This window comes from Melopsittacus undulatus, chromosome 9 (genome assembly GCF_012275295.1).
Source record: "Melopsittacus undulatus isolate bMelUnd1 chromosome 9, bMelUnd1.mat.Z, whole genome shotgun sequence".
In the NCBI taxonomy this organism is placed as follows: Eukaryota; Metazoa; Chordata; class Aves; order Psittaciformes; family Psittaculidae; genus Melopsittacus; species Melopsittacus undulatus.
In genome coordinates, this window is record NC_047535.1 from 34062611 (window position 1) to 34076786 (window position 14176).

Here is a 14176-nt window from a genome sequence, read left to right on the forward strand (position 1 = left end):
AAACCCTGACAAAGATTGCTCAAACATTAGATTTCTGCCCTACAGCCAAGTAGAAAGCCAATAGCTCTTTATATTACTGGTTTTTTTTAAATGGTGAAACTCCTGGGGAGGGAGGGAACACTTTGCTGTACTTATTAAAATTGATAACACAAGCTCCATATCCTTAGGCTGACAAATGATACCCCGATCTTTTGTTCCACACACTGATTTTACTTGCTTCACGCTGGTCACTAGCAGATGGTCTTGTACTTAAACCATATTAGTGGCTGATATGAAGTAAAGGATCATTAAATTATTAACATCTATATTGTTTTCAGTAAGCTGCAGAGGGTTTTAAGTATTTCTCTCTGTGCTAGCTAATATGGCAACCAGCCTTCCTAGCCTTCATTGCCATATATACATTGCCATATAATACCATTGTTTTAAATGTTTTAAAGAAAACAGTTGGCTGTGATATGCCACTATAGAACAGAAGTGCATTTTTTGATTCAGGTTTATCTACTTGAAAGGGATATTAATCTAAATGGTTTGGATATTAAATCACAGAGAGGTGAAGGGAAAGTCCTCCAGTTTAAATTGTATTTGCCAACTACTGTATTGGTTTTACCACTTAGTATCTACCATGATATAAATCTAGCTGGCACACAAATAGATCGGAGCATGTAAATTCTTCCCATTACTGCTACATATTTTTTTGTTCACCTTGGTATAAAACACAGCACAACCACTGCTGGGTTTCTGTTCTAAGGAGGGATCTTCTTATTCACTTTTTTATTTGTTTTACTGTTTCCTACAGGGCAGAGTTCAGCTAGAGCAGGGCTCGCTCACAATAACAAACGTCAGCCTGTTGGATGCCGGCATGTATCAGTGTGTAGCAGAAAACAGATATGGCATCATTTTTGCCAGTGCAGAGCTGAGTGTCATAGGTAAGTTTACTATCCTGAATGTTGCAGATCACCCCAAAGCAGCAAAGTCTGAATATACCTTTCATCATTCTGATGGCAGTTGTAATGCTCCTTTTCCAAACCCTCACCAAGAACAGCTCCTGTCCCACCTGCTTTGTGTACACCTACTCTAGTCATCCCTGTTAATACCTGGAGAAGCTCCTGTGAATCCAGGTGGTTAAATACCTGATGGGAGGGAGTACAGATAGTAGAGCCAGGGTCTTCTCAGTAGTGCTCACTGCCAGGACATGAGGCAACAGGCACAAACTGAAATATAGGAAATGCCATTTAAACATCAGAGAAAGTTTACTGTGAGGTTGGTTGAGTGCTAGAACAGGTTGCCCATCCTTGGAGATGCTCAACACTGAAACAGACTGCAGCCCACCATGCAGCCCACTGTAGCTGCCCCTGTTTGAGCAGGGGTACTATGGGACCATCTCTGGAGGTTCCTGCCAGCCATGGCTGTCCTGCAAATAGGTACCTCATTCACAAATATTGCTCTTGTATGACAGGCAGGCCTAGAAACCAGTATGTCAGCATAGATTTGTAGTTTCAAAGGGTTAAATAGAATTCATGATTACAAGACAGTGGTTTAGTTGTTTTCAAAGTGAGCGTTCAATAGCATCATTCTCTTCTTTATCCTGAAGAATAAAAGCATGAGGTCTTTTCTGATTATGGCATTTTCAATTATCGGTCATTTTTTAACAGCACTGATAGATGCCTGCATAGAAAAAAAAATCATTTGAAAGATTTTCAGCACTGCTGTTCAAGAAAAGTACAATAATGCTCAATAAATTAGACTTCAGAGTGCTAAGATAGATTGGGCATGTTACTGCGTGAAAGAAATCAACATAAAGTTGCTGGTGCTCTTCCTGTCTATTCAAAACCATGGTGAAAATGAGCCTTTAGGAGGAAGGCAGATCTACACAGAAGACAGAGTCTTAGGCCTTGCTGGTGGGCACTTCCAGGGCCTCTCCATGCCTAGAAGCACCTAGGGGCCAACCTTGTGTCTGCATAAAGAGCAAAGACTTTGGAGAGCCTTCTCTTAAAAACCTCCCAGATTACTTGTATTTGGCTGACTTCTCATTTGAGTTACGCAATCTTGCTTCTACATGACGTGTGAAAAATACCGGAATGGTGTGCTGCAGATTAATCCCTATGGATCTGTGACTTAATTTGGCATATTTTTAAAGAAAACTATCATGTTTTACTTTTCACCGTAGTTTTCAAAAGAGGTCGATATTCTGAGCTCTCGCTGAGAAGTGTTAGCTTTTAAACGGATCTTTCTGAGTATAAAAATGGTTATTTTAAAAAATCCTGATGTTAAGCACTGGAAATGATTAAACACCACTAATAGAAAGTGAGACTTATAGCAAAATTAAGTGAAAAAAGAGAAAATTACAGGCAGAGCTTTTCTCAGAGTGATTCTTCTCTATTATTGTTGCCAATAATGTTGCCCTGAATCTTCAGCTAAAAGCAGGATCCTGTTGTGCTGGCATTGTAAAAATGTATAGTAAGAGTCAGTCATCACCTTAAAGAATTTTTATGCTTAATGTTTTTAAAGAACAATTAAAATAAGAAAAAATAAAAAGGGTGGGCCTGGAGCAGAAAAAATGTCATTAAAATCCTCATTTTACAAGCAAGGTATGAGGAAATCAAATGCTTTACCTCCAAGGTGTCACAGGGAAGCTGTGCTCAGATCTGAGCCCAGGGTTTCTAAATGTCAGATGACAACATTTTGAACATGACAGAATAAAACCCATATTGTGCAGCTTCTCTCTCTACCTCATGCAGGACCAAGCAGGAAGTAGTAAATGACTTGCAAAAAACACAGTCTAAACCATTCAATACACAGATAGAAATAACAGGATTATTCAAAAATTTATTTTGCTCATAAGCTCTGGACAATCATCTAAGACATTACTTCCAGAAGTAATGTTGTATCTATTATGCTAATACAATATAAGTAATAGTCCATCTGATTCTAAGTGCACTGGTGGGAAGTTGTCCTTAGGATGGCTCCTTTCATTTTTAAGTGTTTTACATAGCTGCTGTTAGTTTTCAGAAGGCTCTTTCATAGTCTTTAAGAACATGTATGTCTTCCTCTATGCTAAAATGAAGTCAGTCATCTGTGGGTAGACATAGAAGACAACACAGCTCATAGAGTAGTGAATTCTGATTCATGAAAATGATATTTGAACAGAAAGCCCATCCCATTATCAGTATAGGATTATGTTTTATATATCCAAAAGAACTGAGGCAGATGAGATGCCCTAAGAAAAAGGAATTTGCTTTCTTTATCACATGGCAGGTGTTTGTCTACCAGCTGTTTCAGGTAAGATTTAGATCATTTTATGGAGCATCAAGCAGATACAGCGCATGGTGATCTAAACTCTAACTGCCAAGGGTGCAGCAAGAAAGTAGGTGGAGGAAAATGCTGCAAGTTCAGCGGATACAGGAATGGTGCAGGCATGCAGCTAACAAAGAGTATAGAGAGAATTAGAGGGGGCTGAGAAGAGTTTGTTGCAAGCTCCTGTCAGCAAAGATATAGTGAGCAAGGCAAGAGTTGTTCATAAAACCCTTGAGCTGCCTCACCTGTTAGTTTTGAGATTTCTATATTGGAAAAAAAAAAGTAGTTTTTCTTACTTGATATAAATAAAACCTTCTGGTTGTCTTTGGAGAGTTTCTTGCCAGAGTCAGTCAAGAGGCAGCCACCTCAAAGCTCTGCCTGCCATCAGGTCTCATCAAATAAATCATTAAAAATCCTTTGAGGCAAGAATCAGAAGCCAAGCCATCTCCTCCCTCCCCAGCCTGCCTTACAGCCAGGCTGCACACTGCTTGCAGGGCTTTGGTGATGGCTTCAGTGAAGATCGGACTGTTTTTCACTCTTCAATGGAAGAGTGTGCCTGAAGGAACTAAAAAAAGATGATTTTAGAGTATATTGTACCCTGGTACTTACTTAAGTCTTGCCCTGCTTTGCTTGGTTCAGTACCTGGCCATGTGAATTTCTCCCACCTTTGCAGCACGGAAATAAAAACCCCAGTTTATGCAACTTATGAATATAAAACATAAAAATGCCATCTTTTCTGGAAATGATGATCATGGTGATATGACACAAAAAAAAAGGGGGATACATTATACAATTCATGCATGTGTAGTTCTTAGGGGTGCTGCTCCAAATTAGATGTGCATGACACCGGGTGTCTGCTGCCTGCCGAGGTTACTGGTTTCTGAGGTTTGTAGTTGAACTCTTTGTTTCAAGTCTAAACAGTGTTGAAGCATTCCAGCATCTGTTTGCCCCATCTGTACGTGCACACAGTTCATAAAGTCAGATCATTTAGGAATTGCAGCTGAGAAACAGCCCTGGAATATTGTAATGTTCAAAAAGCCTGACTTTGGTTTTTGCAGAGGTGTTTCTGATCTCTCGGTTTGTATTTTTCTTCTTTCAGCCGTCAGTCCAGACTTTTCCAAAACACTCTTGAAAAAGTTAACTCTTGTCAAAGTAGGTGGTGAAGTAATCATTGAGTGTAAGCCGAAAGCTTCCCCCAAGCCTACTTATTCTTGGAAGAAAGGAAGAGAGATCCTAAAAGAAAATGACAGGTAATGTTTTAAACTAACCATTTCTTTCATTAGCCTGCTCCAAATCAGGGACTTTCAGCAATGAAGCCTAAATTTGTCATTAACAGCTTCTCAAAATTGACTTGCAAATAAATGTGAAAACAGCCAGTGTTCAATCTCAAGGAGCTGGGGGTGAGATTTCTATTCTCATTGTGTTCATTCCAGTCTCTGTGTACTATTAAAGCATCCCTGCCAGGAAGCTGATAAAGATACATTCTAAAAAGCAAATATTTTTCTTCTGCATTGCTCTAAATAGCTGCTATCAAAAAAAATATTTCCCAGGAGATAAAACTCTCCACCACAGATTACACTGCTGTGGTACATTACTCAGTGTCCCACAGACAGGAATTATTTGGAAGTAACTAACTTGGCAGTCCCAGCACCTGACTTGGAGATGGCTTTTTCAGACTAGCCAAACCATTTCTTTACTCTTCTTTTCTTTTTTTCTTCTAATTCCAAAGGAGAGCATTAGTAGGAAGCAGAAGGCTACGTTTCAAATTCCTGTGTGTGGTTTTACAGTGCTTTCTGCAATGCCAGGTGTGACTCTGTAGAGGTGAAATTGTGTTACCTATCCTGCTTGCATAGTGCGTGAAAGCGGGACCAAGAGAACTGTCCATGACAGTCCTCAAAATATGGTATACCACTGGGATTGATGGGAAAAATCCCGTCCTATTAATAAAGTTCCAAAATCCAGAAATTACAGGAAATTGTTACTTCTAAAAGCTTAAACCTGTTAGAGCTGGTTTTGGAAAGTAGTTTTGCTTCATTCAGCCTGCCTGCCTGTAATGTGCATTGAAATATATGCTATGGCAGTGTGTACAAGTATGCAAAAAGCTATAGTTCATTTAGAGCCAGATGGGTAAAATAATGAACAATCTATTTCTGACTTATTTATCTCTTGTGACCTGGTCTTTACGAAGCTGTTGACTGTGGACCGTTTGACTTGCCTCTTGGGATAAAAAGAGTTGAGTGATCAATTACACAGAGCTTCCTCTAGCAGGCAGGGTACAAAGCTGTGAGAGGTCAAAGTTATAATAGATCAAAGTATATTGATTTTTAAAACTGAAATAACTTGCTCTTCTGGTGGAGGTTGTGCAAAGGATTAGAAGCACTAAAGACTGTAAGTTTCACAGTGTCTCCCATCCTCACTGGCACAGTCTGTAACTGAAATGTGTTTTTTTCTCTGATGCTGTTCTCCTAGGAGCAGAACAGTTCTTTCTCCTCATTTTAATTTAGGAGTGGAAAAGGAATCATTAGTTTATTGAGCAAGGGCTTAGGAAAGGAAAGGAATGCAAGCAGTTTCTTGCTTGGTCACTGCCCTACACTGCTGGCAACAAAGTGGTATTTTTTTAGCACTACTCTCTCACCTGCAAACTTACCTAAAAATTGAATGTTGTAATACAGCAAAAACCCCTGGCTCCTGATTTCCCAAGGGAATGTGATTCAAGCGCTAGTAGCATAAGGCTAGGCAGTAGCTCAGGTTGCCTGTGTGCTTACTTCCCAATAACTTTTGAACTGGTTATTTGATGTAGATGTTTCAGTTGGCTTCCACCAAGATTAGGAGAGCAAGAGATATACCTCAAAAATAGCAGGTTTCTGCAAAGCAGGTGGGAAGTAAATGTAGTCATTAAAACTTGCTAAATAGCACATACTGTGCTGGCCACAGCCCTTGTGCCCAGGCAGACTCTGTGCAGAGGCTGGGAAGACAGGCTGTGAGTACAACATGGTGCTCTGAGCAGCTCAGTGTTGAGCTCAAACGCAGTCCGCAGCAAGGCTGATGTGCTGGTGCTCTTGGCAGCGGCAGTCTCAGTGCCACACTCCTCCTGCTGAGCGCGCTGCGCCAGGACCCGGAGCCTCCCACCCGGGCACCAAGCCCTGGATGGGAAATCAGACGTGAAATGTGCCCAAGCAGGTGTGAAATTTTCTGCTACTTCAGCCCAGGGGTTTTTCCACCAGCCAGATCATCCAGAGGGGCCTATCTGGCAAAATGTCTTAATAAACAGCGCTCTGTTCACTTGGCACTTGGACCTGTTTAGCTCTTACACGCAGTTGGTTGTGTCTCTCCTGGGGATGAGGATGTTGAATCCTCGCCACTGCCTTTATTAACCATTCTTGCAGTCTGTACCTGGAGACAATTAGGAAATTATATTGTCTTGTATGGTCGTGGCATTCTTCATTGGCACCATCTGACTTCAGGGGCAGGAGAGACCCGGTGCTTCACGTTCCTGTATTTCTGGTTTCTTTGGTTGCTGAAATATTATCTCCTTCCTGCTGTCCCAGGGGACAGCAGCACTGACTGGAGTCCAGTCCTAGTACCTCCCTATACCCACACTTAATGTGTGGGCTTCAGACAGGAATTTTCTTGACTGTTGAAAGAAAAAAAATGTTGAAATGCAGCAAGGAAGATGCCAAGAAAAGCTGTTGCTGAAATCTCTTCATCTAGGGCAGAAAACAGAACTTTTACACAGACATGGGAGATGAAACTTAAATTAATTCAAGTTTCAGAGAGGCACCTGAACATGTGGATACCTCTCCAGGCTGAATTTGATCATGTGAAGGTTAATCAATATAGATGATCCTTCCAATTCCAGGTGGAGTTAAAAGCAATGTTAATGTGTCAGTCCTTACTTTGAATTCTGATGTACAGCCCGATGGCTACCATGGCAATAGCTCGAGCATTTCTCCTGGGGCTTGTGTGACTTTTCAGATAGAATGTAATGTTAGGGACTCCTTACTGGAGACAGAAATAGTGTGCATCAGATTTTGCTGCCAGGACTCTTTCTCTGGAGGTTACTGCTGTCCAGGAGGCAAAACTAAGTGTGTTGTTCAGTGTTTGCCCAGAGAGCAGAGGCTACCATGGAAAAAAGAGCTTTATTGTTTTAGGTTTCATATTCTTCTCTGGAGGCTGAGGTAGTTTGTACTGCACCCCTAATGAATACCATGCCCTGAAGGTATCTCTTACTGGTGGTTGAGAACTGTGCAATTGTGTTATTAGAAATTCTGCCCTGGGGTATAATTATATTATTGCAGTCATTAAAGTCAGTTCATCTCCATAATAATGGAAATCCTGCCTTGAAGGCCTAACTGAGTCAAAATAATGTTAGTAGCCTGACTCCAGAAGGTAAATTTTATATAGAAGCAGCTATAGCACAGATAGAGATATATTGGAAGTGCTGCTTGGAAACAGACTATTTCTGTATGGGTAAAGATACAGAGATAGTTTTCTGTCCATGATCTTCCCTTCACATTTCAGTGCAAAAAAAATGGCTATTACACTCTGTGGGAAAGGTTTTCCATCCTATTAATGCCACTCTGTACAAATCAGCCTTATAGGGCCACTGGTAGAGAAGAGCAGGTGAGTCTGCTGCTTGCCACAGCATCTCACACCTTCCACACCATAGGGACAGAGGCATGACATGACTAAAATACACCTACCCTCTGGGAAACCCTTGTTCAGGAACAGGGGATATCATTTAGCCAGAAATGGTCACCATAAAGCTGTGTAGGCTGCATTCTCAGAGATAGTAGTATACGAGTACTACTTATGACCTACTTGCCCCAGCACATTCCTCAGGCAGAAACCATTTTATGCTTTCAGTATGCACTCTTGTGCATATAACCTGGAAGTCTGAGCCAGTTGTCAAGATCTGCAGCTGGCAGGGAGTTGTTCCAGAAGCCAACAAGCAATGGGAACTCAAGGTGTAAGTGGTGTCTTCTGGTGATTATAAGCTATGATTTGGAACACGTCAGATTGTTCATCAAAGACAGAGTTGAATTCAGAATGTTTTTCACTTACCATTTGGTTCTCCTATATTCATATTTCCAGATATGTTTAGCACTGATCTCTTTATTCTGACTAAATAATAGGAGAAAAGAGATTTTGGAAAGCTGGGATCCCATTACATAGGTTCTCTTTTCTCACATCCCAGCTTACATCAGTGTCACTCAGAAGGGATGCTGGACTTAAGCCTGTGAGATCAAGATGGAAAATGTTGCTGCCCAGCTGCCCGAGGAGGGCTGGCATTCAAATAAGGCAAAAACTCCTGGAATGGGGAGTGCACAGATGGTAGAGCCAGGACTCATGTTTTTGATTTAAATCCCAGTAGCACTTTGGTCTTATAATCTTATATCTTCATCCCCTGATTTTATGAAACAACATAGTCGATGTCAAGTGAGTTTTTGGATCTGTGGCACCATATGCATAGGACATAGTCATAATATAGTCATTATATATAGGAACATGGTCTTATGCACTTATCACACCATGTGAAAGACAGATAATCTGAACTGTGCCTCTGTTTTGTTCCAAAGCTGTCTCAGAAACCAAATCAGTCATTCCTAGATGCCAGCTGGAGTTACAGAGGTAGAGGGTAATTTTACATGAGATTTACCAATACAAAACAAACATCCCTAGCTACCAACAAGTTTCAAAAAATTTCTATTAATGGATGGCCCCTGTATAACACTGAAGTGAATGAAAGCAAGTCCTTAATGGAAGGACATAACTTCCCTTCTAAAGCCAAACATTCTTCAGTCAGCGGTATTTCCCTTTTGTGACAATTATTTCCTGGCATTACATTACAGATATTATTCATTGGCAGGAGTAGGAGGAGTAATCATGACAGTCAGATTGTTCTTGCAGAATTTTGTTAATCTTCTCCTAATAATTCAATTACATCTAATACAACAACATTAGATAAATTTGTCACTGAGACCAGTGATTTAAAACCTTTACTTTCAGGTGATCTTATCACAGGAACCTTTCAATTTCTTCATAATTACCATATGTGCTCTCATGGAGAGCTGCACTCAGTTGCAAGTCGCTCATACTCGTGGTGGTGGAAATAAGAAGACACTGTAGCTGCCAGCTCATTCATTCAGATTTCCTGGGTGCAGGAGGGATATTCAGACTCTGTGTGATTAGAGACAAATCCTGGAGCTACACAGAGCGCTGCCAGCTGAAATTGAAATAAGCCTCTGTCACAGCTGCTCCCACACTCCAAACTGCTCCAAACTCCACATCCTACAATGGAGCTGCAATTCTCTTTGAACTAGAGATCAGGAAGCATTTTTAAAATCATTTAAACCAGTTAAATCAGCAGTTAATTTAAAGCTGTTCATTTTAAAACAAACCTCCCTTAATTTTCATATGGTTTTCCATAGCCCACAGAAAACCCAACACTGCAGTGCAACAAATCTGCAGGTGCTGTTATGTAGGTGCGCAGCATCCAAAGGTCCGCTGTGGGATTACTGGGGTTTAACATTAGAACTGAGACTGGTCCTGTGATCCACGTCAACAAACTGGGGTGTTTGTCACTCCAATGCATATATTGAACTGTCTTCTAATAACTTGTCACCAGAGGCCATTTTGTTTGACTTTCTTAAGAAAACTTCTCATGGAATTGGTCAAGAGGTGTATTTTGTAGTTGGCATAGAACGATTTTGCTGGAGTAGTGTAGGAAGGGGTTGTTAGGCACTGCTTTGTAAGGCAAGGTTTGCATGACTTTTTCTGCAAGTCTCTCCTCTTTTCTCAGGTGCTTGTTTTGGACTTTCAGAAATGACTTTTAGTTTACTTGTCATAATGTATTGCATATAATTATATTGTCATAATTAATTGCATATAATTATTTCTGCCAGAGTTTTGTTTTACATACCATGACAGAACAAGGGTGAATGGCTTTAAACTGAAGGAGGGTAGATTTATTAGATATTAGGAAGAAGTTCTTCACTATGAGCATGGTGAAGCACTGGCACAGGTTATCCAGAGAAGCTGTGGCTGCCCCATCCCTGGCAGTGTTCAAGGCCAGGTTGCACAGGGCTTGGAGCAACCTGGTCTAGTGGAAGGTGTCCCTGCCAGTGGCAGGGGGTGGGAAGTGGATGAGCTTTAAGGTCCTTTCCAACCCAAACTGTTCTATGATGTATGGTATCAGTCTGTCACAGAGACATACTCTCACTTCCCAGAGGTGAGGCTATAGCATTGTGTGGCTCAAGAGCAGATGAGGGAGACATCGTGTTGCAGTCTCTTAGTGTACCACAGTGGCTTCCTGCTGTGATCATTCTCCTTTTCTCCCAAATGTAGACTGTGTAGAGCAAAACCAAGGTAGATGTTATTCAGGGAAATACTGTATTTCTGCCAGTGTTGTGATTTCTTGCCAGACACTCACTGAAGTGTTGATTTGCCAAAGCACTGTGGACAAGCTGTGGTACAGAAGCAGGGTGAAGTACTTCAATCAGGGCTGGTTGTTGGGGGTCGAGCATGGGTGCTTGAACAGGCCTACAGCAAGCTGTGAGAAAGTGAACTTATGACCCCAGGTTAAAAGAGGAAGAAGTGTCAAGATCAGCAAAACAGGAATGCAATAACGGGATGCCAGTAATTGCAGAAGCATGATGTAACGCTAAGCTGAAGCGAAGGATGTGAAACCAATCAGGAGAGGTAAAGGGGAGCGTGTATCCCTCGTGGGCAAAGTGAAGCAGCCAATCAAGTAATGCGTGATCGCGTGTAAGACAGTATATTAAGAGCAGCCTTGTAATCAAAAAACGGAGCATTTTGTGAATCTACATCGTATTGGTGTTTTCTCCCCTCCACCTGGCCGCGGCAGCTGGTTCTAATGGCCACACAAGTTGGAGAGCCCTGTTCTGGGATGCTTCAGGGCATCACTGCAAGGAGGGAAGCAGGGCTGGTAGTGTCAGCTATCTCATGCACTTGATAAGAGCTTGCATGTGTCAAAATCTAATGTGTATTCCCTTGAAATAATGAAAGTTTAAAATATGTACACAATGCTCTTCACTCCTAATGTTCTCTTAAAGCTCTTGGAAGTCACAATTACTCTGCTACCACACTAATGCTCAGTGTAGGACAGAAAAATAATTGTACTTTTAAGCACCAAAACAAATTGCTGTTCTCCTATAATTGTTCTTGTAAAACCCTTACATCATTAGAGCTGTTTCTTTTCTATGAATATACAGTACATGCATTGTTTATCCAGTTTAATTGTAAGGAAAGAAATTCATAAAAAACAAATGATGTTCTGTGCTGGTAGCAAAGAATATGAAAGTGTCCAATTAAACATCCACTCGCTATGACTTGTATAATAGCAACATCTGTTATCTTAATTAAACAAGTTTATGTACAAAGGGACCCTCATAGTGCACTTTGTTAGAGCAGGATCTGACCTAGATACTCCAGGCTCGCTAAATATCCTCATGGAAATTTTCCCAGTTGGTCCCATTATCTTGCAGTCTTGACAAGTTTTGTGATACATGAGTACAGTCTTGCACACACAAAGTCATACTGCTTAAAGCAGGAAGATTGTTGGGGTTTTTTTAGCTGAAAACCCATACAAGTGCAGAAAAGCATCATATAGTGCCACTTACCCATTGAGTTCAGTCACAGAAGCATTTGGAAGTGTAAGGAGTGCCTGACAAACTTTGACCTTGTCAAATAAACTTCAGGAGAGAAAACTGCACTTCCAGAAAGTGCTTACAATTCATTTTCAAACGGGACTACGTCCTTCAGGATTTAAGTAATTTAGGACCAGGTTTTTCCAAGTATTTCATTGATGCTTTCCCTACTGTAGCCTAGTCAGAGATGATCTAAAAGTGTAAGCTCAGTTTTGAAAACCCTGGTGCCCTGCTAAATTCTGAAAAGAAGATGGGGAAATGAGACCGGGAAGGAGCAACGAGAGTCCATTGGGGTCTGTCAGGACCCACCTGCAAACAGAATCCAAAGCAGAGATGCCCCAGAATTCCAGCCACATCAGAAGGAGATGTGGTCTGCTGCTCAGAGCCTGCGGGAAGATCCAGAGCCCCTTGCTTGGGGCTGTAGGACACCAGGCAGCTGTAGCTGAAAAGCGTTTCAGATACATGAATACACAGCTGTGCCTGCAGGCTGATTAATATGGGCAGTGAATGTTAATGTGTTTGTGAAGAATGCCGCCTGACACAGGCACTGCCAGCTGCTTTGGAGAGGAAGCTGAAGTCCTGCCTGCGGGAAGCAGAGCCTCTCCATCCCATCCCCAGTGCCCAGGCCAGCATGAAGCCAGCAGGAGTCACAGGGTAGAGCCCAAAGCCACAGCCTGTCTCTTCTTCCAGGAGCTGGAGTGGTTGTATCCGAGGAAGAGCAGAAAGCTCTCATCTGATTTTTTTCTTTTGTAGTCTTCTACACTTTAAAACTATTCAGAAAGACTTTTCTCTGTGGAAGAGGTTAGCCATGGTTTTCTCAATAGTTTCTCATCCTAAGGACTTCTCATAAGGGTTCTTGATTTACAGCCCCCTCAGTTGGGTGGTATTTTCTAACAGTGAAATTTTAATGTGTTCATTTCATGCAATGACATTTTAAGAAGGAAAGATTGTGAAATCAAACAAGAGAAAGAATTCTCTTATTCTTTCAGTGTGTCTTGAGTTTAAAAAGTTGTGTAAGTTCCATTTTTTTATTTGTTGCCTCAAACTTCCTAATTAGTGCCTAATTACTTTAAACAGACAGAAAGCAAATGGCAATAGGACAAACAGCACATCTTTCTGAGGCCGGTGCCAGGATCCAAACCATGGTTATATTTTTATACTGATTACTTGAGAGATGAATTACCAATAGTGGCTTTTGGACATGCAGCCTAGTGACACTTCAGCAGGAAATAAAACCTCAAAGGATGCTTCACATCATTGTTTTGCATTAATTGTGTTGACTCTCTTTTTCTTTTTCTTTTAAATAAAGCACCTGTGCAATTTCTTTTAGGCAGACAGGTAACCAAACCATCAATAACTTGTCGGGTTTTCATTACATCCTGCCTAGGCAAAATGAAAAATGACAGCCTGCAAATAGCTTTTTGAAGTTTGATTCGACAGTGCAGCATTCATCTTAGTTTTCAAGACAATGGCAGAATATGGCTCTGCTTCATTGGAACATCTGAGATAACTAACTTTTACCATTTTTCTGCAGAAAAAAAAGAATTAATATGAACCAGGAAGCCACTTTATTCAGTGGTCAGAGGTCCTGGAAAGTAATTGTCCTAGGCTTGATGGTCTCATATTCATGGAGTGCTTGTTTCCCAGCAGAAGCTGGTTTTAGCTCTGTATTGTCCTGGAAGATCACAGTATGTTTTAACACAAACTTGTCATGATTGTGGGTCTGTCAACTCAACACTAAACACTTGTAGTTTAATGTGTGCCAGTGCTAAAACCCACTGATTTGTGTGCTCTGAAATTGGTAAAAACCAGTCAGTGTTGACATAGTTCTCTTTAGGTCACTAACTTTTCCTTGCTTATGGATAGTTACATGGACCTCTTCCTGTGTATCTGGCAAAGATAATCAATCCTGTTGCTTTTGTAGTTTGAGATACCTGTCATGTGCTTGTGCACATAATCCTATAGATGGTCTCTCCACAAAGCTTAGCTGTGCATCTTTTTCGCTTTAGCACCTTTCTGATGTGACTGAACCTTTCTTCAGCATTGACAGTAACTTGGTGACTCCAGTTCATTCTTGCGTTGCCTTTTCCTTCTATTCTTGAGCAAATGTTTCTAGGAAGAGGTTATGTGAGAAGGGTTGGAGATTTATTTAGAAACCAGATTCAGTGCTGTTTTATTTTGTATACATAAAGTCATTAGGCTGATCCTTAAAA

At 41.1% G+C, this 14176-nt stretch overlaps 1 protein-coding gene across 1 annotated transcript in view; it reads left to right on the top strand.

Moving 5' to 3' along the window:
- Positions 1–14176, top strand: part of CNTN4 (contactin 4) — a 163133-nt gene that overhangs the window by 99098 nt on the left and 49859 nt on the right. The window contains exons 9-10 of the mRNA XM_031049239.2: positions 797–926; positions 4394–4544. Coding sequence (XP_030905099.1) covers positions 797–926; positions 4394–4544 — 281 coding nt within the window. The remainder of the gene's footprint in view (positions 1–796; positions 927–4393; positions 4545–14176) is intronic.